At 35.2% G+C, this 25,606-nt stretch overlaps 1 protein-coding gene across 4 annotated transcripts in view; it reads left to right on the top strand.

The window, feature by feature from the left end:
* Positions 1-25,606, top strand: part of RB1CC1 (RB1 inducible coiled-coil 1) — a 66,139-nt gene that overhangs the window by 9,780 nt on the left and 30,753 nt on the right. For 2 of the 4 annotated variants that reach the window (XM_064386232.1, XM_064386212.1), the window contains exons 2-8: positions 3,150-3,255; positions 5,224-5,351; positions 7,702-7,828; positions 8,086-8,256; positions 18,378-18,580; positions 19,685-20,120; positions 24,097-24,267. In XM_064386232.1, the coding sequence (XP_064242302.1) occupies positions 5,281-5,351; positions 7,702-7,828; positions 8,086-8,256; positions 18,378-18,580; positions 19,685-20,120; positions 24,097-24,267 (1,179 nt within the window). In that variant the 5' untranslated portion in view covers positions 3,150-3,255; positions 5,224-5,280. Of the gene's footprint in view, positions 1-3,149; positions 3,256-4,382; positions 4,502-5,223; positions 5,352-7,701; positions 7,829-8,085; positions 8,257-13,741; positions 13,797-18,377; positions 18,581-19,684; positions 20,121-24,096; positions 24,268-25,606 lie in introns of those variants that run through there. The other 2 variants (XM_064386222.1, XM_064386242.1) reach the window with 2 other exon arrangements.

The following is a 25,606-nucleotide window of genomic DNA, read 5'->3' as shown; positions in this document are numbered from 1 at the left end:
TCAAGTTTAGTTTGTAATCCAGATTATAAAGGAAGTATGGAAAATGAGATGTCAGAAGCATGAGTGTGAACAATTAAGATAATACAGGGAATTAATGACGAAAGTGAAGTTGATTAATGTCCCATTAAACTCAGACTGCATAAATGTTAATTTCTGTCTTTGTCCCGCTCTGAATGCCATAATTCAGTGTTTGACTTTGTGAAGTTGAAAAGAATTGTACCATGAAACAATGGAACAGTCAGCATTAGGTATTTGGAAGCAGGGGTTTTGCATTTAAGTGCAGAAATGGATGGTTAATATAGCTATAGGATTGTTTGTAGGGTGCTGTGAAACCTGTGATGCTTGTGCTGTAATGACAAGAGTCTGTAAGCAGTCATTAGTTTCCTTTTAGAGATATAACAGTGAGCAAGTTCTGAACTGAGATACATCTCAGTACTTGTAAACAGCACATGTTGAAAGTATTGATCAACACTGACTTCAAAAGTAGTTGGTTGTTGAAGAGTTTATATTATACAAGAAAAGATTGCAGTAATTGCATTGCAATGTGGTGTGTAGAGCAGTGAAATATGTTGCAACCAGCACAATGTATTCGTGGCTGGTTTTGGTGTTTTATAACCTAATGTGACACTATACATATTTTCAGTTAATTATGGAAACTTTTTATACTTTGTGACATTCTTACATTTTTAAAATCTACTTTTTCTTTTATTTGTGCCTACCATATTCTGTCTGATCTGGCAGCTATTTTTTAATGGTATTACTGATAATTTGTGACAGTTGGTCATACAGACTTCTATCTCATAGTGTGAAGAATCTAGTTTATAGGATAGCATGAATCTAATGCTGCAAGTCACACAGTTTAAACAAATAATCTGGGTGGATTAATTGTTTGTGGTTTTGTTTGATTACATAGGTAGCAGCTCTGTCTTCAGTAGTTGACAAATTGTGTAGTTGTTGAATCTCTATTAAAACAAATGAAAATAATTACAGCAACATAACATTATAAAAGTCTTGAAACATGTAACACTACCTAAGAATTTAAAGGTAAAAATGAATAAATAAAGCCTGATACTCTCCTAATGGCCTGTTGTAGTAATACAAACAGAAGAGGAACAAAACCTGTATGGATATATCCTGTTGAAGCTTGATGGTATGACTTTCACTCCAAGATTATGTTAAGAACTTGTGTTACTGCTGGATGATGACAATATTCTGGAATATTGGAAACAAACTTAAAGGCTAATTTGTGATCTGTAGCTGACCTTGCCTGTAACAGTCTGCAATAACCTGACCTTTGAAAGAAAAGAAACTTGGGCAACTCTGGTAGGTTTTCATGCATATCCCCTGGAACTTTGAACACAGGCAGATGTTGTCCAGAGATGCAAGACCAGGGAGAGCTCTCAAAATTAATTTTTCTTCCAATGCTGTGAAGACAGGCAGCTGGAGAGAGGCAGTTTATGTTGTTCCTGCTGAAGGGAGGAAGGACATGCTGCAGCACGTCTTTGTTGGACATCAGTGAATCTGCAGGAGAGATTGCTGTTTAAGGCATATATTCTCTGGAACCTTGCTTTACATCATTCCCCTCTTCTTGAAGTTTTCACTGAAATTTGTTACAGCCTTGAGAGTAGGTAAATTTAGTGGAATTTTGTGAATTCTATCTTCTTTGTTTTTGGGGTTTTTTTAAGAGTAATTTAGTACAAATTTGTCCTCCCTGCATCGTGTAGTTCTTTTACCCCAACATGATTTGATGAGGTGTTGGGTGAAGAAACACCACCTGTTTTTTTCTTAGTGGTTGCAAAGCAATTATAAGGCAGGAGATTATTGCTTTATGTTCCTAGTTTCTGGCAGAAGTATTTCAGCAGTTTTGTGTTAATGTGCATTATGTTGACCTAAGGCAAGTATTCATAAATTAATTTTGCTCAAGTACAACTACTGACTGCTGATAGCTAAACAGGAGGAGGACAGTTCAATTACATTTTTTTTAATGGCAGCACTTAAGCACACTGGTTATTTCCCTTTTATTGTACCTTTGCTTCTGATAAAATGTCATGTATGCATTTTGCATGGGTTTGATGAGGGAGTGGACAAAAGGAAGATAATTTTTCTGTTCCATGACAAGAAATTTTTTTTTCATTTATTAAGGTTTTAGAATGTAGGGTGAGTATTTCCGATTTATCTGTAGTAACATAGGTTGTGTAAAATGGTTTACATGTTCTAATGGTTTTCAGGCTTCAGCAAGCCTATTTTTAGTAATGGATTATCACCCTTTATAGTGCCTGATCATCTTCTCAGAAAGCTTGCTAGGGCATTAACATGATAGAAATAATGTTTGTTTGCAGTCTGGAGTTAGTGCACTTGTTTCACTGCCCTGAGCCCAACAGGTTATCCACTTGTTCTTTGCCAAGGCTCCTTCTCCTTTGGCACTGCTACTTAACTGAACACAGCTAAAATGAACTAGGGTAGCCTAAAAAAGGTCACCTTTGTGATCTGGCTCATTTTGTAGTTTAAGAAGCAGTTCTGGTAGAGGAACCCCCGGGCCAAGATGTAGTGACAATCTGGGAGTGGTAACATCTTCAGTTTATTTAAAAAATAGAATAAATAAATCTAACAATTGCTTTGAAAGTAGGTGAATGGCTTAGCAAAATAGGTTACCTTTCAGGTAAGGAAGGGGATACTGATTCCTGAAGGAATCTGTGTAAGGCAGCTGCTGGATAAGGCTATTCAGTCAACAGCAGTAGCATGTATACCTTTTAATGCTGGATTTTCTTAGATAAATTGCATTGTTAAGACATTCTCTATTGCTCGCAGTGTCACTGTTAACCGCATTCTGCACGAGTGCTGAAAAATAATTTCTGTTAATGAAAAAGCAAGCCGTTCTTTATAGTGAACTAAATTTCTCTTCTTGCTAACACTCAAAAGTATGATTAATAGTTATTTTAAACAAAAATGATGAGCAGAAGTATTCAGATGTGTGGCAGATCTGGGCAGACTTGTGACTGGATAGCATTGTTAATTAACAAAACGCCAAACAACTACCACATAATTATTCTTCTGGCATTAACATGCACTGATTTCAGTATTAAATGTAATTATGGTAATAAAATCCTGACATTTTAGTAATAATTGCATTCTGAATCTTTTTTTTTCAGATCTTCTCTGGCTTTGAACAGCCATGCTACTCTGTTGCCAAAAATCAAGTAAAGTGAATGTGTGCTTGAATTTGAAGAAGGCGGTAGCTCTGTAAAATGCCTGAAGGTAATTCTTTCTTTGTCAGAAGTTAAAATGTTAGAGACTCCTGATGTATGGCAGATGCTGTCATGAATAGTGTTGATCTTAATAATGTTTCTTCTTTCTATGTTTTAGTTAGGTTTAGTGTTATGGTGTAGATGGGTAACTCCTTGATTAAAATTTTGCTTTGTGTGTCTTGGACACATTCTGTCTTAAATATTGCTTTAGCTTGGGTAGTAATGGTCATATGAAAACTAGCTACTATGCAAGCTTTTTACTATGGTTAGATGGAAAAGAGTTTCCCTTTTTTTTTTTTTTTTTTTGTCATGTGGTCTGTGCTTGGAACATTCTATTATTTAATCCTTGTTTCTAATTCTACCTGGATCACAGTCACGAATACCCTTTGGGAAAAGAAAAGTGTGTGCATGAGGCTGATGAATTCTGAAACATGGTCTGGAGAATTTATTAATAAAATCAAGAACTTTTACCTTATTTTTGATGTTCAGCAGTTTTTACCTGTCAAATAACTTACTGTATAGAGTATGTTCTTCTTTTTCTGATGTAAAATGAAGCTGGTGCAATTGAGTACAATAGAGTTCAGGTGTAAGGATAACAAAACTCTCTTCAGATCAGATTATTTAACTGGTTCTTTTTTATTTAATGTGCTTCTGTTTCTGAAACCTTTTTGTAAAAATGCATGTTTTAATTAGGTCTGTAGTTAAACTAGATCTATTACTAGGTCTATAGTTAAAGCTTGAAGAGCATGAGGATAGCTGCTCTTTTGTAAGCAAACTCTTATGACTTCCTGGAATAAATATTATGATAAAAACTCTCCCCCCCTCCTCATATTAATGGCACTTTTGTTATTTTTCTCTGTGGTTAGTTAATTTTTCTATGTGTAGACAAAGAGATAAATGCACATTTATCAGACTTTTTTTTTTAGTAATATGATTAGCTGTGTGGACACTGCATGTATGTCCTATTAATATTTCAAGGAAAAAGGGATGACCTGTGTAGTAATTGAATCCAAAAAGTCATTTTTATAATGATCTAAAATATTGCTTAGTGGCTAAAACTTACAGCTTAACATTCTGTAATTCCTTCCACAGAAAAATCGCAAGCCATTAGTAACTGTAGTGCTTGTGTTTCTGCAGCAGCTTGGTAGTGTGGTGGAAATTACTCATAAGCTTCCTAGCTCCTAAGAAGAAGAGAAGAAGGCTCAGGAGTGTGAAGTACTTCAGTAATAGAATCTCAAAGTTCAGTGTTCTATGAGGCAGGTTAAAGTTTTTTATCTGCCACATACACTGGAAAAACACCTGCATAGAGTTACTCATCCAGGTTCTTGTAGGGCACAGGACTGAAAATGTGTGTTTACCTTCTTGCTTGAATACTTCATGTTTGCCATCAGTAACAAATAAAGAAGCTACAGATTTAGCTAATGCTGATAAATAGAAGAAAATATTTTTTAAAGCTATTACTTGTTGTAGAGAAATACAGAAAGGAATTTTGCCTTTTGTCTTTTTCTGTCTTTTATTTTGCCAGTGCTTCAATTTCTGAGGGAAAAAGTATGGGTAGGAATAGAAGTGAGCAGATAGTAGCTGTAAGTTAGAGGAATTATTAGATTGTGCTGCTGTTTGTAAAATCTAAGAAAGATGTGTGGAAATTACTATCTGGGGCTTTAAGAAGGTATTTTATAATTGAGGAAAGCCAGGTAATGATCTGGCATGATGGCTTCTGCAATTGAAACTAATTTTTTTTTTCTAATTCAGTTTCTTTTATTCTTCTCAGTGTATATTCTCATGTGTTCTCCTAACTGTACATGCAGAGACTTACCTTGCCTCTGTTTCTGGCATCTCTGCTTTTGGTAATGAATGAACTGTGGAATATGAGCACTGATGTATTCGCACACTCTATATCTGAAAAAGTGTTTTTGAAAACGTGTGTCTGTTGTTTTCATAACTTCTGTGAAACTAACGCTTGACATTTTTGTTTCAGTTTCTAAATGATTTTAGTGGTGGAAGTTACAAACTTCAGAGACCTAAAGAAGTCATCATGAAGCTATATGTATTTTTGGTCAACACTGGAACTACCCTTACATTTGATACTGAACTTGCTGTACAAAAGTAAGAGAGTAAATTAATTGTGTATTGTTTTAAATTAAAAAGTGTGTATCCTTTTATATACTAAGTATTTGACAGATGAAGATTAGGTTTGGGTTTTTTTGTCATTGTCATTTTCCTCTGGATTTTCTGATATTTGAGTGAATTTTGATGTTTTTCCTTCATGTCTTTTTAATGATTAGCATTTTCATTGACTTGCAGGTGATTGTGTGTGTGATTCCATGAAAGAGTAGAGAAGTTACTTACTTTCTGGGACAGTGGCAGAGGCTGACCTGCTGCTCAGAGTGTGGTGTTGTGTTTGATAGTTTTTGAAAAAAAACCAGAATTGTCAGAATTACTTCTGATCTTTTGTGCCCTTTTTTTTGAATGGTATTTTTATTTGTGATTTCTCCAGAAAATTTTATTTTTTACTGTCTGGCATCATAGAGGGAGTTCTGCAGGTTGTTCTTCCTCATGTCAGTACACTCATCCTGAAGAATATGTGTGCCCTGGAATGTTTTTGGGTACTAAAGAATTGGCGTGGGGGTTTTTGTTAAAAATTTTGTGCTATTTTGTAAGGCTCCAAACTATTTTACATGACTGTATATGTAAACCATGAATTTCTGAATGCCCAACTGCCTGAAGCATGATCAGTATTACAGGATCACAGTTAAGTCCCAATAAATTTACTGTTTCTATTTTTTCACTGCATGGTAAAAGCATCTTGTAAATGTATAGATGCTTTTTAGAGAGGTTTGTACTGCATCATTTTTCTTGCTCACATGTGCAAGACACCTTGGGGGTAGCAAGAGTCAAACTCACCTGCTATCTTTGTAGTTTGTTAATGATGAATGTGTTGCAAGTAATTGGGTAAGAAAGATTTCCTACTTTTTTTTTTTCTAATTTGTTGTTTCCTTTCTCCCAAATTCGTATTTGTAATTTACATGACTGAAAAAAGACTATCTAAACTGTTTTTGTGTGCTCTTTAAAGCAAACTGACAGTCAGGCTATTACTGAGCATGAAATAGTGTTTCAGCCATTCTGTTTCTGCTGGATCATTTCCAGGTGTGCCTGCACCCCTGTAAGTTGTCTGATACATTTAGACCTTACATTTCTAAATCATGGTGAGTGAGGTGCAGCATCTAAGCTGCCATGCCAGGCTCTTAATAATTTGCTATGGGCCCATTTTTTGCTCAGTTGAATGTTCTTTGAAAAAGCTTTCCAGCAACTGAACCACACGAAATCAGAGACTGCTCAGTTGAGCAGTGTAACTGCTTATTCTGTATATCTGCATGTATAGACTTGCATTTTCTAGTAAGACCAACTTTATTGGGTTCTTCACCTGTCTCCTTGTACATGGACAGGCCAAGTTATCTTCCTAAAGCTCAGGGAGGTGATAGGTGAGTAGTTACTGTAACACAGCTAGCAAGTACAAGCTTGCACTCATGAGACCTTTGTAATGAATTTGTGATGTCATGCTGAATCATGGTTGTTTTAAATTACAGATCTTTATGATCTTTTTCAAGTAACAGTAACACTTCTGCGTTTCCTGCCAGTTATATCAAAACTATTCTTGCTTATATTATATTATGCTTATATTATTCACTTCATACTCTGAAGCTTTTTTATACCTTTGCACAGGTGTTGCCACAGTGTGTTATGTTAGCTGGGGTCAGTAACTGTATCAAATTAGTGAATTCTTGTTTACTTTGCTGTTTACAAAGTCTAGAACTGTCTAAAATGTGCAGTAATGTTAAGATGTCATGAGCTAGAATTAAATGTGTGAGGCTGGTGAATTAAAACCAGAAATGTTCTGTTGATATACTGTTTCTCTGTTAAAATTTGTGGTGTTTCTATTAATTTGTTGTATTGATTGTTGAATTTCCTGTTATTGTTAAGTGCTCTATGGTACTTCATGTACAGTAAATCAGTCAGAGTTTATTAAGTGGAATTGTGGTAATGTTGTGAATAATGAAGTGTTGATAGTCTTCACTTCTAGGCCCTTAGCAAGTCAGTTGTTTGGTCATAAATTTAAGGAACACAATATGACTTTTATAGTTGCTATCCTAAATGCTTGGTGTGACTTAATCCAAAATTTCAGCATGCTAACAGATATTGGAAAAGATATCACTGGTGACTTATCAGCAATGCAGAGACTGTTTTCTTCTAGCTGATAGCATATTCATTGGATTTCCAGAATGCAACACATCACAGCGCTTAGAAAATTTAGAAATGTCATTGTGCAGAGTAAAATATTTCTTTTAAAAGTGTTCTGCTTAGACACAGACAAGTCACCTGTGTCTCTTACAGAAATACATAAAATTTGAGACATGAGTAATCTGATAACATCAACTTCTCTTCCCACTTTTTTCAGTGTGGCTGATCTGAAACATGCAATTCAAACAAAGTATAAGATTGCCATTCAGCACCAAGTACTGGTTGTCAATGGAGGAGAGTGTATGGCACCAGACAGAAGAGTGTGTAGTTACAGTGCTGGAACAGTAAGTGCATACTGCATTCTTGGTCTAAACTTTCATTTATAGGGGAAGAAAAAGCTTAATTAATAAGGGATTTGTAGTTTTTTTTCCATAGTTTGCTGGATTTCTTTCATTTGAGAAACAGGTGTTTATGTATTCAGCTTCTAAGTGTAGACTTTAACTTGTTCTCAAGACACGTTACCCACATGAGGAAATAATGGATAATTCAACAGGAAGTTGCCTTTACTCAGTGTTTGGTTTTGTTTCCTTTATGAGTGTAGGACACCAACCCAATTTTTTTATTCAACAAAGAAATGATCTTGTGTGAACGTCCACCAGCTATCCCCAAAACCACATTTTCAGCAGAGAATGAGATGGAATTGAAAGTAGAAGAATCTCTTATGATGCCTGCAGTGTTTCATACAGTAGCATCGCGAACACAGCTTGCTGTGGTAAGTAGATTGTTACTGGATTTGCAGACCAAAGGAAAATATGTCTGAGGGAAATCTTGATTTAAAATATGAAATAGTTTCTTCAAAAGGCAGTAAAAATGCTGTATTAGTAATGACGTACTCTTCAGAGCCTTTGTGTCAGAGTTTCAAGGTAAATTTTGAGAAATAGGCTTGCTTCCTTAGCATGTTCAGAGCTTCTTTCAAAACTAGTGTAAGGCACCTTTTGGACGTGTATGTTTGCAGTATTTACAAAACAAAAGCAATCAGGTTGCTTTGGACTATGCCTTAATGCGCTCCCTTATTTTCAGTGTCCTCAGTCTGCCTCAGCCTGAAATGAGAAAAGTAACTTTGGAAGCGATGTTAACTCAAGCAGAAAATTAACACTAATTTTTAAAAACATCTTGCCAAGTTTCTTTTTTATGCTTGTTTTATGTCTAAACAACTGGCGAGGAATTAATAAAACAAAGCTTTTCCCCAAAATTCAGGTTGCTTATTACTGAGTTCTGCCTCTTACTTGCATATTGCATACATTTACTTGCAAAGTGGTCAGAAGTCCAACTTGATTATTTCTGTGTTGTTTCGATAGGGAAGTCATTTGCTGCAACATGGTCAGTAAGATACCAAGTGTGCATGCAGTAAAAGCCAGCTGCATGCTCAAGACACTGACACAATGCCTTCAGTAGCTGGACTGTTATGTTTTATTTTTACAGATTTTTTCTGTATTAAAAACTGATCTCATTTTCTTTACAAATTTTACATTTAAATGGATTAAGTATTTTTCATATCTCTAAAGATTATTCCAGTGGTTGGCAGCAGGAGAATAGTTATGTGGAGCACTTCACACAAAATGAGTAGTGATATGTTTTTTGTCTTGGTAATAAAATTTCTTAGTTTCAGTGACAAATTTAATGCATTTGAGAAGAATATGTAACACTTGAAGTGGCTGGGGTTTAATACTACAAAGCAGAATTTAGAGAAAAGTGTTAACTCTTGTATATAGAACAGGGATTTTGGTTTCCCCCTTGGCATCCTGGCCTGCCAGGAAGGAGAAGGTGAATAATGTGAAATAATGTGACCTTGACATACTGTCTGATTTAAGGCAAGGATTGAGTCCAGTAGACTCTTTCTCTCTCCCCCACCTGTTGACAGTTAGAGCTGACTTTTTAAATAGGACCTTGAGTTATTAGGTGTCTGTGAGTCATATGACTGTCATAGGCAAGAGTAGATATCAATGTGAGTTTAGCTAAGGAGTAGGAGGTTTTCAGTTGCGCTCTGTGAAGAGTGAGGGTTCTGGTTTTACCAGCTGAAACTGAAAGTGCTTTAAAACCATTCTCTGTGAAGTATTAAGAGGAGGTTATAAAAGTAAGCAAGACTGATAGCTTCTAAACACTTAACATTGATTTGATGTGAAGAGGGGGCTGTAGTAAATGCTACAGTCTTTGTGTTTGTGTTTTGTTGAGGGTAATGAACATGAAAGATGGTGTTACTCAGTCTCATGTTTCTCTGTTCTGTGTCCTGTTTTCTGCTCTTAGATTCTTAATTTGGCTTTCAGTTTGTTAAAATCACTGTACAACAACAGAACATATTTAGTCCCTCTGGAGTAAGCTTTGTTATTCCAAGGTTTTATAAAAAATACTCTTATTTAGACTTGAAAAGAATTGTTGGTAGTGTCTAATCTTCCCCCTTTAATTCTGGAGATTGTATTTATACACAGCGCATGCAAGTTTCAGTGTTGATGCCATTAAATATGTTATTTTGATATTTCTAAAGATTTAAATAATGTATTTATAGTTATTTCCACATTCTGGTAGCAGGCCTATAGTACTATTAAATTTAGCTACAGGCTGGAAACTTTATACAGAGAGAGTGATCATGAGTTGATTTGCAAGGAGAAAATAAATCTTTCCATACTTAGTGTCACCTATTAGTGACACCTATTAGTAGCATTGCAGGACTGGGGGAAGCAGGGGCAGGAATTGTCTTTAAATGTGGATCCAAGTAGAATGCAGGTGTTATTTTTAGCTTGCAGATTTATTTTCAGGAACATTATTATTTGTTCCCCACTTTTGGCAGTTCTTCCCTGCTTATAAAGTGATTGTAGTGATGGTATTTGTTTGCTCATGAAAAACTTGGAAATTTATTTAAAGATTAAATAGGTAGTAATAGTCTTACATCTGATTCACCTTTACATCCACATTTAATTTCATCCAAGATTTTAAATGTTCTAAAGCCATAGGCTCTGTGTTAGGCTGTGAAAATGAATTGAGTACTTCTCTGGGATGTCAGGGGACTGACAAATCCATCATATGTAATAGAAGCTTAATAAATAGTCTGTTGTGATTTTTAGATGTACCAAGGTGTGAAAACTGCATAAAGAAATATTGCAGTATTGTACCAAAGTAGTCTTTTGTGATGCCTGCTTGAAGAATATTGAGCAGTAATTCAGAAGAAACTGAGGGAGGACTGGGAATGTGGTTAGAGCATTAATCTTCTCCAAGGTTCACCATAAGCCTCTTGCCTGGGAGGAAGAAAGAACATGGGATATTAATCCTTCTCAAAATTAAGATCTGGGGAGAGCTAGGAAGGCTCTGAACCTCTGTGGTTGTGTGATTGATGCACCCAAAGCCACACAGAGTACTGTATGAGAGAGCTCCTGCAAAATAATCCAAGCTTTGTCTTTTTTTAATTCTAGAGAAATGGTAACCTGCTTTACCAGAAAAGCAGAATGGCAGTAGTTGATGATGGAGAGGTTTTTGCCTGTTGTAATTGTTTAGAGCATTTTAATTAATTAAATTTGATTAATTTTTACTACTAATACAAGTGCTATTATATGATAATGTAGTATATAGTAGGAAAATAAAGATTGCATTCTAAATTATTGCTCTTGAAAAAGTCTTATCAAGTACTTGTCAACAACAAGAAGCAGTGATGTGTAAATATTAAAAGGGAAGAATTTTTGATAGCTACTTGTTTCTGTTTAATCTGGTATCTGCCCAGAGACTATAGGATATGATCTTTAAAATCAGACTTGATAGGAAGTTGCAAACATACAGTGATATATGGCCTCTAATTTTTTTTCCTCTCAGTAAAAGTAGTTCTAGAGTCTCCTTTAACAAGTGTTTTTATGAATCCATGCATTATGGCCTCTCCATAATTTTTTCTATGTCTGTTATTGAATGTAATTATGCTTTTACATTCTGCTTTTTTTTTTCTATAATCTGTTACTACTCTGGTATGGAAGTCATATTTTAGTTCATAATGGAGGTCCTGGCATTCTTATGGCCTGTTGCATACCTATTTGTAGGATACAAATGTATGTAAAAGCAGCCATTCCCCCACCCCCCCAATTAACACTAATTTCTTCGAGTTACATAAAAAGTAAAATAAGTTAGACATTTAAAAAGTTACAATCTTTTTTTAGATTTTATAAATCCTAACCAAAAATGATTCCTGTATCTTGCATTTGGTTTTCCATGGTACTGTGTCATACATCCATTTTCTGTTTCTTTCTGTTTTCATGATTTTAGCATCTATTATGGATTTTCTTAAGTTCCTGTTCACCTCCCATGATCTCATTATGTAGCATTCACAGTATAAAGATTAGGTAGCTTTAAAGAAGCTACATCTGTTTCCTTAACTCATTCCTTTACCAGTTAAACTGAAATTCTTGCCACAGGTTTGTCATTTGCAATATGATGTCTTTGTTCATATGTTTTTTTAAAAAGCTCAGTTAAGTCAACTCTGTAAGCCTGTTTTCATTTTATGTCTTGGCATTCTGGTTTCTCCTTGGCTAAAAGCTTACATTTGAAATGTCTCTGCCTGATGGGTTCCAGGGTGTCTTTTTTGCTCTAGCCTGGTTTTCCACCTTTCTTGCAGTTGAGCAGTTCTTGCAGTGAGCTGCAGTGTGTGGACAGTGAGGTGCACACAGTGTTTGCAAAAAGTTACATGCACAGCAGCTGAGAAAACAAGCTGTTCTCTACACAGCATGTTGTGCAATAGGCTGTGTTGTGTCAATCTTATGGTCTTTTAATGCCACTACTTAAAATAATTTCTAGTAGCTTACCCTTTAGGGCAGGATTATTTTTTTTAAGTGATCTAACTGGAGTTCCTATGTCATTTGTCTGGGAAGGATATTGAGCTTTTTGGGAGTGGGTATGTTTCACACTTCATGGGATGCTGCTGATATCATGATCAAACTGTCAATTCCTGTCAGTTCTTCTTTGAGAAGTGGAAATGAGGATGAGAAACTATGTGGTCATTTTATTTGGTTGCATAAAACCACGACTGTAGTCATAGACATCATCATAGATCATTCTCGGTTTAGTTTCAAACACTTCAGATATTTGAGCCAAGAAGTATAGTCATACTTCCTGAAAGCAGTGGATCTACTATTTAGACAAATGTGCTTTTCTACCAGGAAGTTGCTCTGAGACTCTCCAGAAAGAATAATTTGAAAATACTAATGTTCTTCAAGGTCTGTAGTGTTTGAAATAATTGTGTGACCAAATTAGTTTTGGCTAAATTATTCGCCAAAGATACACTTCTGGCTCCTCCTAAGAAGTCCAGATTTCTCTGTAACTCAGATCAGTCTCAATCTTTTAAAGTAATTGAGCAGTGTGAGGTAAAATGGGTTTTAGTTTATCCCTAGGTATAATGAAAGATTTACTCCAAGGTAGATCTTTCTAAATGCTACTCTAGCCTTTTTTTTTCCCCCTCTTTGTAACCAAAACTTTAGATCAAGCTTTTAAAAAGTGGATCAGAAGAAAAAAAGTTGTGTGACTTGGAATCAAGCTAGTGGAAGCCAACACTTACCTTATGCCATGGTTTGACTCTCTGATGTGGTTTATGTCATTTCTCAGTTTGTTTTTTGATGGGAAGTTATGTCGCTTGACTTCTCCAAAGCTGCTTATAATATCAGAGATCTAGTGAAAGCATTAAAAGCATTACTGAAGAAAGTAATTAAACTGTGACTTAAAAAATAACTTCTGTTGTGCTATGCTGGTGAAATAAATACTTTGAGTAGGAAATAAGTCATGAACTATGTGGACAAATATCCAAAGGACACAGTCACCAAAATAACCCAATATTAAAGGAGAATGGAATAAACAGCTGTCTTCTGAAAGAAGTTGCCATGAAATATCAGTCTCCCTCACAGTGAAGCTGTTCCAATTACAGGTTTTAGAAACTTAAATGTTGAAATATATCTTAATTTAGTAGGTTCATGTTATATGAATGTATACATATATACGTATGTATTAGAGATAATGGTCGTGGTTACTAATTTTGGTAAAAAGGCTGCAGTTCCTTGTTGTGAAAGCATTTATCTGCTGTTGCAGTGTGTAAGTTCGTGGAATTTTACTTTCAAGGATCATTTTGATTGGTCTGGAGTTGATTTTTATGGTGATTGAAACCTGTAAGGAGTCCCTTTTACAGGGTTTCAGACACATGGCAATAGAGGACTTTGACTTATTTCCTTCTACCACAGGGTTTTAGAGAGTGGAAAGAACCCTGCATTTCCTGAGAACTTTTGTTCTTTAGAGGTAAGTTCAAAGACTGCTTAGGCCAAACAGGCCTTTTTCAGATTTTACTCATTCAGATGAGCAGAGTTATGACAGTAGGATGCAGAGACAGACTTGAAATTAATCCTAAACGCTTCACCAGTTAATTGCTGCTTTAAATAAAACATACTTTGTTGCTTCTACTGATTTTTGATTGAAAACAGAAAGAAAACAGAATTCATTATAAGAAGATTGTTCATCAGAAGAATTACCTAAATTTAAGTTGTGATTCTCAAAGGAAATAATTCAGCTACACACTGTTACAACACCCAGCCAAAGATTAAATGCATTCTGGTGGCCCTGTGGATTTCTTGAAAAATTAGGTCATGAAGATGTCATTATTTACTATTCAACGTTACAGCACGTGGGGATTAGTCAGGGTCTTGGTACTCATGTTCTGGTAATGCTGCTCTTTCAGGCCCTCATTCCAGTGGTGCAGTGAGGCAGCTGGTGTTCTAGATGTGCTGCTGTACCTCTGTAGGATGAATGTAGCCCTACAAGGCAACTGAAGTTAACTTTTGTGCTCTGTGAGCCATTGGGTGTCTGCCAGTAAGACTTGAGTGTGTCTGTGAATAGTCAATGACAAAAGCAAGCCTGTTGTTAGGCAGGCTTCCTTTTCTGTGCTGGAGCTGGCAACCTTACTGAGAAACATTAAAACATATGTTGGATTGCAGGCCTTTACTTCTGTGCTTGATATAATTGTTTTTAGACTTCATTTAGCAGAGAGCTGCTTAATTCTTTCTTGTATAGAGCCATACAGTTATGTAAAATAAATTGATGTAGTTCCTTCTAAAGTAGCTTGAGATCTCTCACAAAAATGTTGTCTATGGAAGTAAACAGCATGTAGGAAGAACAAGCCACATCACCTGTAGGTTTATTTCAGAAGTGATGGCAAGATAAGAAAGGTACATTTGTGTAGCTTTTAATTAAATAATTTTAAAGAAAATAGTTAAAGTTAAGTTACATACATTCTCCAAATGATGCAAAACAAATTCTCTGCTGTGTTTTCATGCTGTGTGCTTTCACGTTTTGAAAGCAGGATGACTAAAACAATACAAATGAAATATTGGTTTAACATAGTGTTCTTCTTGTATGCACTAGTATCTGCTCAGTATAGTCAAAGTCTGAAACAGTTTTGGCATGTGCAGAAATAATTACTCCATGTGGTTTGACCTTCATTAGAACCATCTGTTTGGAACCTCCTGAATTTATAGTAATATTCTTTACTATTTAATGTAATGAGCTTATTTTATGATATGGCTGAAGAAACCAGCATCAAAAGCACTACCATGGACTCTAATTGCATGCCATACTGACATAATTCTACTGTTTGCCTCCTACCACATAGACAGAATCTCTTTGTCACATGTGAAAATAACTTTGAGAGGATGTTAATATAGGATGCTGTTGTAATACCTTGCATATGTGCCCTGATACATGTCTGTTCATTTGTGCAATCTGATTTGTAGTCTATTAGCATATGGATAAGTTACTTGCAAGAGACTTAGCTAATGAATTTTGATCTCAGAGTTAGCTCAGGGAAAAAAAATTGCCTCTTAGAGACATAGTATGTCTCAATGCTTATGACTGAGATTACCTATGAGCAATATTAATGATGGCTTTCATAAGGGCATTTTTATTTTAATGTCTGCATCTCCTGTGTATACATTAAGAAGCTGCAGCTCATCTGACAATGAATACCTGGTTGCATACTTAGATGGCCTTGGGGTATTTTTATATAATAGTTCCTTTTGGCGTGTATCTGTTTATATGAGAAATTCTGACACTCACTAGAATGTCCTTCTGTTACAAAGTTTCTGAAAAATTAACAAATATTAATTTCCTACTCTGGGAAATACTGTTCACCCTTGCTTTTCTAGGACCCAGACTGCTGGGATAGGAGCTCCTCTTACGGTTAAATTTGAGGAAATTGCCACAGGTTAGACTCTTAGGTACAGAGTGTCAGCGCTGGTTTTCAGTTGTGTAACAAGTGATCTCAATTGTGAGGATATTTTTATTTCTACTTGTAACTTCTGTTTTGTGTTTGAAAGTGTTTTGCTGGGGAAATAAGCCTGTTAAAACGAAAATCTTAAATTAGCAACACTTAGGTTCTGAAACGAGTGTCAAAAATGACACATAATAAAGCTTCATAGGGCAGCTCTAGATTGTAACTTTTGACTTCTGTTGTGAGCACAATAAATGGATCTAGCTGGAAAAGCAAATATTGCCTACTAGTTAAGAATATGTCTCAGGGTGGAAAGTTGGGTTATATGAAGCCTAGTGCATACTTTAACGTGTTAAACATATGAGCTGTACTGTGCTAAGTGAGCTTATCCAAAGGAAAATAGAACTGGCAAAAACTTCTACTCAGGGCATTTAAAGAAACAGCTGGGTCCAGTCTTTAATGTGTCTGGTTGATACTCATTTGGAGGAGCAGGATAAAAAGACTTCATGATTAGTTTTGATTTTGTAGGTGGCTTATGTTGTTTTAAACTGTTGGAAACAAATGTGTAGTTTTGTATATTCTCACTTCTGGAACTGCAGCTCATAGTGGTTTGGAGTGGTATGGCTCCTCATTTGGCGGTAGGTTGACTTTGAGAGAGAATAATTTTTGTGAGTTGAAAGTAAATTGCTTGTGTACATTTCCAGGATGTATGTTAGAATGCAGCAGAGACATTCAGTTACCTTTTCAGCTTCATATTCTTGGTATACTTTTTTTGTATATCTTAGGGTAAAACAGCTTGTTCTTTTGATTCTTAATGTGATAACTGAGGAAGCAGTAATTCTGCGGGTTTTTTTATGTGCTGTGCAGTTTGCCTTTGAATAACTTGTATACAAAATTAATTTAAGACAGTAAAAAAATGTTCAAATGTTCAAATCAATATTGCATTCGTCAGCTTATGTACATTTAAATTGTACAGCCAAACTGGGGATAGTCTGAAGAAAATGACTTGCAGATTTCAGCAATGTCTGGATACCATTCCATTTGTGTTATTGGTTGATTTTTAACTTAGGAAGCAAGAGTTCCTGGAGCAATTAAAATAACCATTCTTTTCAAACCGGAAATCATCATTCTCGCATGTACAGGAAGCTGCCAAAGTTCAGAAAACAAAAAAAGAAATACCACCTTTACTACGAAGTGATAGGAATTGTATTAACAACCTAGGATTTCGTTGTAGTTGCTTATATAACTATATTCATCGTTTGTCTGCTGATAGCTTAGCTATCAGTGATTTGAAGGATAGTAGAATTTTGTCATGCTACTTGAAACAAGGCTTGGACTTCTGAAACAGGGAGGATGATCATAAATCTCAGTATGAATTGTGAAATGTTTGTTTAAAATGCCATGTAGTTTTGTGGTTTATTTCAGAATGTGAGTGGTGTTGGTCCCTAAATTTTTTTGAGTGTGCATATGTGCTGCTAACCATGTGTTCAGCAGCAAATGCATTCTGAAATATATGATGTGTTAGGTTTTTAACACTGCTTTCTCACTGTATTTTGTATAACTTGTTTTTCCATGCATGATTTTCTCACATGTATGATGGCACAGGGGAGTTGTGTTTCCATCCTGGTTTAATAGCATGCTTCAACCTGCAAAAAGTGGAAAGACCTTTTTCTTATAGGTTAAATAGATCCTAAAACCTGAAGTACAGGGGTGCACAGGAAAGTATTTTCCAAGGAGTCTGTAACTGGTGATGTTTTGAGCTGAAGAATTGATTGTATGCCTTTTTATTTTTGATGTTCTGATAGGCTTTTTGAGGGGAACAGAATTTTTCTTATATTGCTAAACTTAAAATAGTTTCTCTTCCTACTAGTTGAAACTTTGGAATTTATTATAATGGGCATTGCTGTTAGTACATGATTATTAAGATCTGGTAATTGCCATATGTAGACCTCTGTTTTAACTTTGCCAAGTGGGGCAGTAAATTCTCACCCTATTACGGCATTAAAATGCCCCTCTGTCATCCAGTACTTTAACAGAAAACGTAATTTCCACATTGGTTTGCGCATGCCAAGTTTCAGGGTATGTTCCAGAGTTTTGTGGACACTGTACTGCTGCTTGTCATGTTGCATCTGGTTTATTAATCAATGAAAAACTTAAATTATTTGCCCTGCTCTTTGCTCATGCATCTCTTCTTGCACCTGATCCACCTGTGCTTTTTGCTGACTGATTGTGCATTTTACTGTCTTGTTCTGAGCTTCTGCTTGGCTCATCAAAAATGTGCTCCTTATTGGACCTTGATTGCCAGTTTTTCTATCATATTATTAATATGAGGGTTATTATTTGTGTGTGTGTGTATCCTGAATATTTTATATTATCAGCATTTAATTAATTTTATAAGGTGGTTTTGGAACTACAGTTTTCATCTCTCTATTATGAAGAGTTCTCTTCTCAGTAAATAGTACATACTTTATCTAATTAACTTCCTTTTTTTCTTCATAAAAATAACTTTTTTAAAGTTTTAACATGTGCAACTTTCTAGCTGTCTAAATTTCATGCTTTTATGTTAATATCAAAAAGTTACAACATCCTGATTAGTATTTTTTTGGTTGTTTTTTCAGGAAATGTATGAGGTTGCCAAGAAGCTTTGCTCCTTTTGTGAAGGTCTCGTACATGATGAACATCTTCAGCATCAAGGCTGGGCTGCCATCATGGCCAACTTGGAAGATTGTACATACTCTTACCAAAAGCTGCTTTACAAGTTTGAAAATGTGTATTCAAGCTATTTGCAGTCCATAGATGATATCAAATTGAAACTTACACAGTAGGTTTGCTGTTAAATTCGTTCTCCCTTTCCATATTTACTTGATTTTAAACTTAGTTTTTTAAAGTGTTTTATGTCTAGTGCTTATTCTGATTAATCAGGCATGTCTTTGTTTGATTATGTGTCATGGAGAACATTCTTTTTGTTCTATGCTGGTGACTTTTTTAAACTGACATTTTTCCTTGTATTTGTCAGCACAAAGAAACCTGTATTGAATTATGTGGAAAATAAGCTTGTTAATGAACAGCTGCTTAAGAGATGGAGTCATTCCAAATGTGCACTACAAAAAACTGGATAACCAATTTAGATGTTAACATTTTTAAATACCTATTTACACTTTTGAATTAACTGTTTTTTAATAACTTGAACTGATACTTAGAATTACAATCTGTGTTGAAAGTATGAAGTCATAGCACAGACTTTAAATGAATTCATATACCTTTGAAAGGGATGGGGGCATTTATGTAGATATATATATGTGTATGTGTATGAGTCTTACTTGTGTTCTCCAAACTGTGGATGTTAATTCAAAGAAGATCTTTTACATCTTTGTAGCCACTGTAGTATTATGGTATTTCTATGAGTGCTTTGCTTAATAGAATATAAATTAATATTGGATCCTTAAAAAAATAAACCATAAATATGTTTTGTCTTTAAAAAAACAAGTTTAGCTTCATAGCTTTTACCAAATAGAAACTATTCCAACTCTGCAGAAGTAGTCAGACAGAGGACATTCAAAACTCTTGATAAGAAGTATTGCTATCCATGCAGATAGGAAATGTAAGTCCCAGTTGTGCATTTAAGCAAAGAAGTGAGTGGGTCTCTCTGTTTATCACTTTTTTTCATTCAACATAAGCTTGGAGGTGTAGAAGATACCATATTCTGCAGTGGAAGAGACCAAAAACTTTGACTTCTTTAGCTGTCCTTCCATGATGTTGATATTCATCACAGAAGTTTTAAAGGGTAGTAGCAAAATAATTTTGAAATCTGCTTCAATTCTAAAATTAATAGCAGTTCATATTGTGGGTAATTTTTATCTAAGATTTTGTATCATGTTGGCTTCTAGATACTGATGGGTTTTTTCTTTTCACTTTTTGAAAAAAGCTTGGGTTCTGCTGTTTCTATCATGGCCAAGATACCACTGCTGGAGTGCCTAACAAGACATAGTTACAGAGAGTGTTTAGGAAGACTGGAGTCTTCACCTGAGCATGGAGGAGCAGAAAGTGAAGGAACTGAGGATGGGAAATCTCCTGAATTGGTGCTTTATTCGGATGTATCTAAAGCGAACAGTAAATCAATGTTAGCATCATTTTGCAAGTCAGTTGAACATTCAGCTTTGGAAGGCACAGATCCTGAAAATGTAAAAGATGATAAGGAATCTGGTCAAAATGCTACTGTCCAGGACAATGAACTGTCAGTAGAATTGAAAGATGATGATCAGCCTTCCTTCAATGTGTCTTTGTTAGACTGGATAAATGTTCAAGATAGACCTAATGATGTTGAATCCCTGGTCAGAAAATGTTTCGATTCCATGAGCAGGGTAAGTTAATAATTTTTTTTTAAATTGCATTACATTGAAGGCCGCAGCTTTTTTTTTTCCACATGCAGGTGCTTTTGAAATGACTGACTAAACTCTTCTGTGGCTTATTTCTCAGATCACTTTCTGAAAGAAAGCCAGAGCAGAGACTGGGGAGGGATAAGTGTGGGGGAAAGTGTTTTATGAGTTTGAATGTTAAGAATTTGATCTTTAGGAAGATGTATAATTTTATGAGTGCTTGTTATCTTGCTTTTTCAAATAGCCATTTCTTTTTTAAAGCCAAAGGCTTCTTGTAGTATATAAGCAAAATGACACTACTATTATTTCTTTGCCTTTTTCATAGGAACTACATTTATAATAAAAATAAAGATTTTCCTGGACCAAAATCAATGCTTTTTATGCTCAAAGTAGTTAAGCCTTTATTAAAATATATTAAAAAAATATATGGTTAATTGGAATAAATTTATAATCTATGTGTCAGCATTCTTTATTAGCTGATACAGAGGTGCTCAGAAGGGCTCAGTCATTCAGTTTGTTTCTGCTGCTGGAAGAATACAACAGTACTCACTTTACTCTCAAAATCAATATTTTAATCAGTGAACAATATAAACTTTTAAAATTTTTTTTGCCTGTAATTTTCCTTCTTTCTTTACTTTCACTGTAGCTGATGTTTTTTACATTGTCTAGCCTTGTTTGCATAGGTATAATATACTATTACAACACAACATATCTTGAACAAAGAAAACAATTTCTGTTGTCTTTGACGCTTTATTTCCGCTGTAAGGTAGGACTGGAAGACTGAATCAGTGATTTCTAAAACCCATCTGTTGTAGGGAACATCATGGTATAGTTGGTTCTGTACATTGGTATTTTGATTCTGTCTTAAAATTAATTGGAGAATTTGGCTTAATTTTAATGTCTAAGATTTTACTAGTGCAGAAACGGCTAAGGAAAAGATTGGACATTACAAGTTTGTTTTTTTCTTTAGCAAAAACAAGAATTTATTTTGTGTACTAAAGGCTTCCTATTGGCTGAAGCCTGAGACAGTTCTCCATCCTGTTTGTTCAGTAATGCTATAAGATACTTTCTACTATTATAAAACAAGAGTAACAGAACCCACTAGATGGGTTGTGAGGCAATAAATTCAATTTTGATGTAAAATTAACAGAACACATCTGTGTTCTAAAAATTTTAAAAATCAGTATTTGAAGAGATGGATGTTAAACAATTGCTTCCAAATAAATTATAGTGTCCCAAAAGACACAAAAACGCTAAGAATACTTTGGTTAATTATATACTCTGTCTTTTTTGATCAGCTTGTAGTCTTATCTGGCATATATCAAATATATGAGGCGCTGTCTTGTACTTGTCTTTTCTATCCTTGCCTTCTCTAAGATTAGGCAGAAATCCTTTATTTCAACTATTATAATTGGTTTGTAACTGCAGTCAATTTTTATGGGAAAAAATTGTGCTTGAACCTGCAAGAGATGCAGTTTCTTTTTGTATTTGTGGCATAAGCAGAATTGGCAGGTAGGGAAGGTGCTTCAGTCTGAGTATTCTGGCCACCACCAGAGCAGTTGTGATTGATCACTCCTGATCCATTTTGCTTCAAGAAAAAACCCCAGAGCTTTGAAGTAATGTGTTCCTGATTCTCCTTAGGAAAACATTAATTTACTCTGTTTGGATAGCAGCACAGACAAAGCATTGAATCTTTGCTTACCATAGATTGAGAATTAGTTGAAAACAGAAGTGGCCTGCAGCTGAAAAGGAAAAGAAAATTCTAAATAAATATCTTGCAACATAATTTTTCTGCTAATATTCATTTGAGGTGACCCTTTAATATAAAAAAAATAAAGTAATAGAATAAAATGGTACTAACTTTTTAAATTGTTTTGCCTGCACTCCTCCCACACCCTTTCCTTCTTGGAAATATGAACAAATACAAATGGTTTGTGATTGCAATTGTTATTTCAAAAACTGAATTCAGGTAAGATTTCCCTGAAAGCTTGAAGCACAAGAGTAAGGGGTTTATACATTTGGTACTGGTAGTCTTGGGATAATTGGTGTGTTGCACAGAGTGCTGCTAAGTTTCTGATGGTTCTAGCCTCTAGATGTCTCTACAAAATGGCACTTCTAATTACAGAAACCTTGGCTGCAGTAAAAGCACTGGGTAAGTAGGAGCTAACCAGATGTTTTTGTGAAGGGCTGTTGTAGCCACTTAAGTAAGAGGCTAGAAATGGAAGATACTTTGAAATGATGACAAGAGCAGTATTATCTACCACTGAAAGTGGAGATGGATCCTACAGATGCAGTTAGGGTAAAGATGGGATAAAAAGAGTGGATGGAAGAAATAGGTAAGAAAAGAATGAGGGGAATAGCCATTCTTTGTAAAAAGGTATAAAACACTATTCGTTTATGAACATAAAAACAAAACTACTATATTGTTCTTTAGTATTTTGTTTTTTAAGAAACTCTTGTGGATGCTGCAATGGACTAATTCAATATGTCTTAGGGAATAATCCTGAACAGGATGGCAGTGGAGATGATCCTGTAAAATCAGTCTGGTTAAATACTTCTGTTATTGTTTCTTGAAGATGAACAAGTGACTTGAGAAAAGACCTAGATTCAAAGGACATCACATATGAAAAATTAACCTTTGTTTTCAGAGAGTTTGGATGTATTTTGTCACATTAATAACTTACTGTTTATTCTTAGGAGATCTGGGCTATTACTGGGTTTTGGTACTTTGCCACGAAGTTCTTGGTTGGCTGGTTTTGGGTGGGTTTCTTTTGTTTGTTTGGGGTTTTTTGTTTGTTTTTAAGTGAATGAAAGACCAGTTCTTTATACTTGCTCCTTAATTTTTAATGATTCTCCTCTCCAGATTGCTCTCTCTACCCTGCAGAAGGTTGTTTCCAGGATGAAGTGCTGGGTGTGAAAACTTAGTTAAATAGTAGATTGTGGGGGAAATGTACTTTCCCTTATGCTACTACTGAGTCAAATAATTGCTTTTTTTGAGGGTGGAGGTTGATTTGTGTGCTCTGTAAGTGGCATAAACTCTGCATGTTGATGAAAGAAGCCAGTGCTGTGACAGCCAGTGTGACCTCACAAATAGCATCCTTTTCACTGGGTTCTCTTGTAAGAGATGGCATACCATAACCATTTTGCATAAATTTGGGCAAATGTGTTCATCTTCTGCTATCACCTAATGATTTTTACTATGTTCTGAACTAATGTATTTCAGGTTTACACTAAGCCTTCGTAAGAAGTAGCAATTGCCCATGTTGTTTCTAGAATTGTTATTTTTAGTTCACTACTCTTACAGTGAAGTGTAAAAGTCACCCTTAATATCTGTGGACATTGGTAGACTCCCAATGTTTCAAATACTTTTTTTTTTCTTGGATGTTGTGAAACAACTTCAAAAATGTTTCTGTTGGGAAGAAAAAAACTTGTAGCAAAAAGTATGGACAAATATGCTATTTTTCCATGGGATCTTTTCCAGATGCTTAGAAATTATCTGCTTTTTTAAGTAGTCAATTAAAACACTCATTTACTGGGAAAAGATTTGCAGTTCTTGCATCTTTTTGTGACTACCCTCCCTTCTTCACTTCCCACTGAGCCGTATTCACGATGGGTTTTGATTGTAGCTGTAAGGACTCTGTCACAGGTCAGACTGTCCATTAGCTACAGGTAAGCACCTCTTCCTCCTGCAGCTCGCCTTGTCCCATCGACCAGTGTCCCTTCCCTTTATAAGGATCCAGATTGCTCTGATGGTCTGGTTGGAATACTTCAGAAAAATTCAGGCTGTGATATAGAATGCACAGACTCATTTACTCAGAATTCTGAAATAGATGATAGATGTAGTCATACATTAGATTAAAAAAAAAAACCAGAAGGAAAATATAGGAGGCTAAAAAACTTAATTTAACTAACTTAAATCACCTTTCAGTGTGTCAAATACTAATAAATTTATTTTTTTTAGCTTGATCCAAGGATCATCCAACCCTTTCTGGCAGAATGTCGCCAAACTATTGCCAAACTAGATAATCAGAACATGAAGGCTATTAAAGGTCTCGAGGACAGACTCTATGCATTGGACCAGATGATAGCAAGCTGCAGCAGACTGGTGAATGAACAGAAAGAACTTGCTCAGGTAATACACAGTTGTGTGTGCAACATGGAGAGATGGTAGGCTTTTGATATGTGTATGCTATTAAAGTTACAATGAATCAATTGCATGTCTTTATGCAAGATAGATTTCAACATATCACGCTGGGGTTAGTCAATAAGATGCTATTTCATAATAATTTGACATTAAATATTAGCAGTTTTTTACATCTTATTGTCATGTTTTCATGTGGTTTAAAGCTACAGCTAAAAAATCAGAACTTTAATTAGAGATACATAATAAGAGTTTAAGTAGATCAATTTTAACTTTGAAGGGAGATATTGAATCCTTGGTAATTTATCCCTCAGTGATACATGATCAGGGAATAGGTTAAGGGTTGATCATCAGTATTGTAGTAAGGAGAAAAAGTACTGTGCCTTCACTGGATGGTGTCATTTTAAGTGCTAAGAAATTTAGTTAAAGACTATTTTAAATATAAAAAATGTAGCTCCTATTTTTAACAAACAGTTCAGTATCATATGAATGTTACTTTATTAAATACAGTTTCTTTAAAGAGCTTCAGTTAACTTGATAATTAGGATTGTCCTTTAATGTCTTGTTTGCTACTGAAAGTAAATAAAAGTCTATTTGTTCAGATTTTCAGAACAAATAGATCAGAACAAAAAAAATCAGAACAGATGTTCAGATTTTCATCGTGACCTTCGAGTTGCAACTCTGAAAAAAGGCATGACTTTCTTACTCCTGCTTACACACTGATATAGTATTTGTAGGGATAAATGAACAATCTTGCCGTCTCCATTTTGAGGGAGGTTAGAGGCCCCTTTTGAGGAGGGCAGTGCTGGGCTGAAAGTTGTGTAGGACCATGCTCCCTGTTGCCTCTTTGGTCTGGTATGTGAAGGTAGATACAACCAGTACTTCTGGCAGCATTATTTAAAAGTGGAGCCTGTCTCCAAATAAATTGAATGAGTAAGTTTAGAAGCAAATTCTGAATCTCAGTCTTGTGGTCTTTATGTTGTAGAACAGTGCTAAATTTAAGTGAATTTAGCATGACGGCTAAGCTAGTCTTCCCATCCCTATGCTTAGTTGCCCTATATTGTGAGTGGTGCTTTTAGCTGTTTTTTCCTTCACTTGGATGAAGAGCCTATCTCAAGTTTATGAATCGTACTTTGGAATAAGAGGCATTACAGTCAGCTGGAAAGAGACTTTGTCACCTTGTTTGAGTGCTACTGTAAATTTAGAATTTGTACCTTTTTAAGACTTGGCAGAGGCTTCAGCTTTCAAACCTTCATCCTTGCCATTTCCTTTTATAAACTGTCTATTCCTTTACTTATGATGTAAGTGTACACTTTGCATGCAAATATGA

Source organism: Passer domesticus, chromosome 1 (genome assembly GCF_036417665.1).
Source record: "Passer domesticus isolate bPasDom1 chromosome 1, bPasDom1.hap1, whole genome shotgun sequence".
In the NCBI taxonomy this organism is placed as follows: Eukaryota; Metazoa; Chordata; class Aves; order Passeriformes; family Passeridae; genus Passer; species Passer domesticus.
This window is presented reverse-complemented; position numbering and strand designations above follow the sequence as displayed.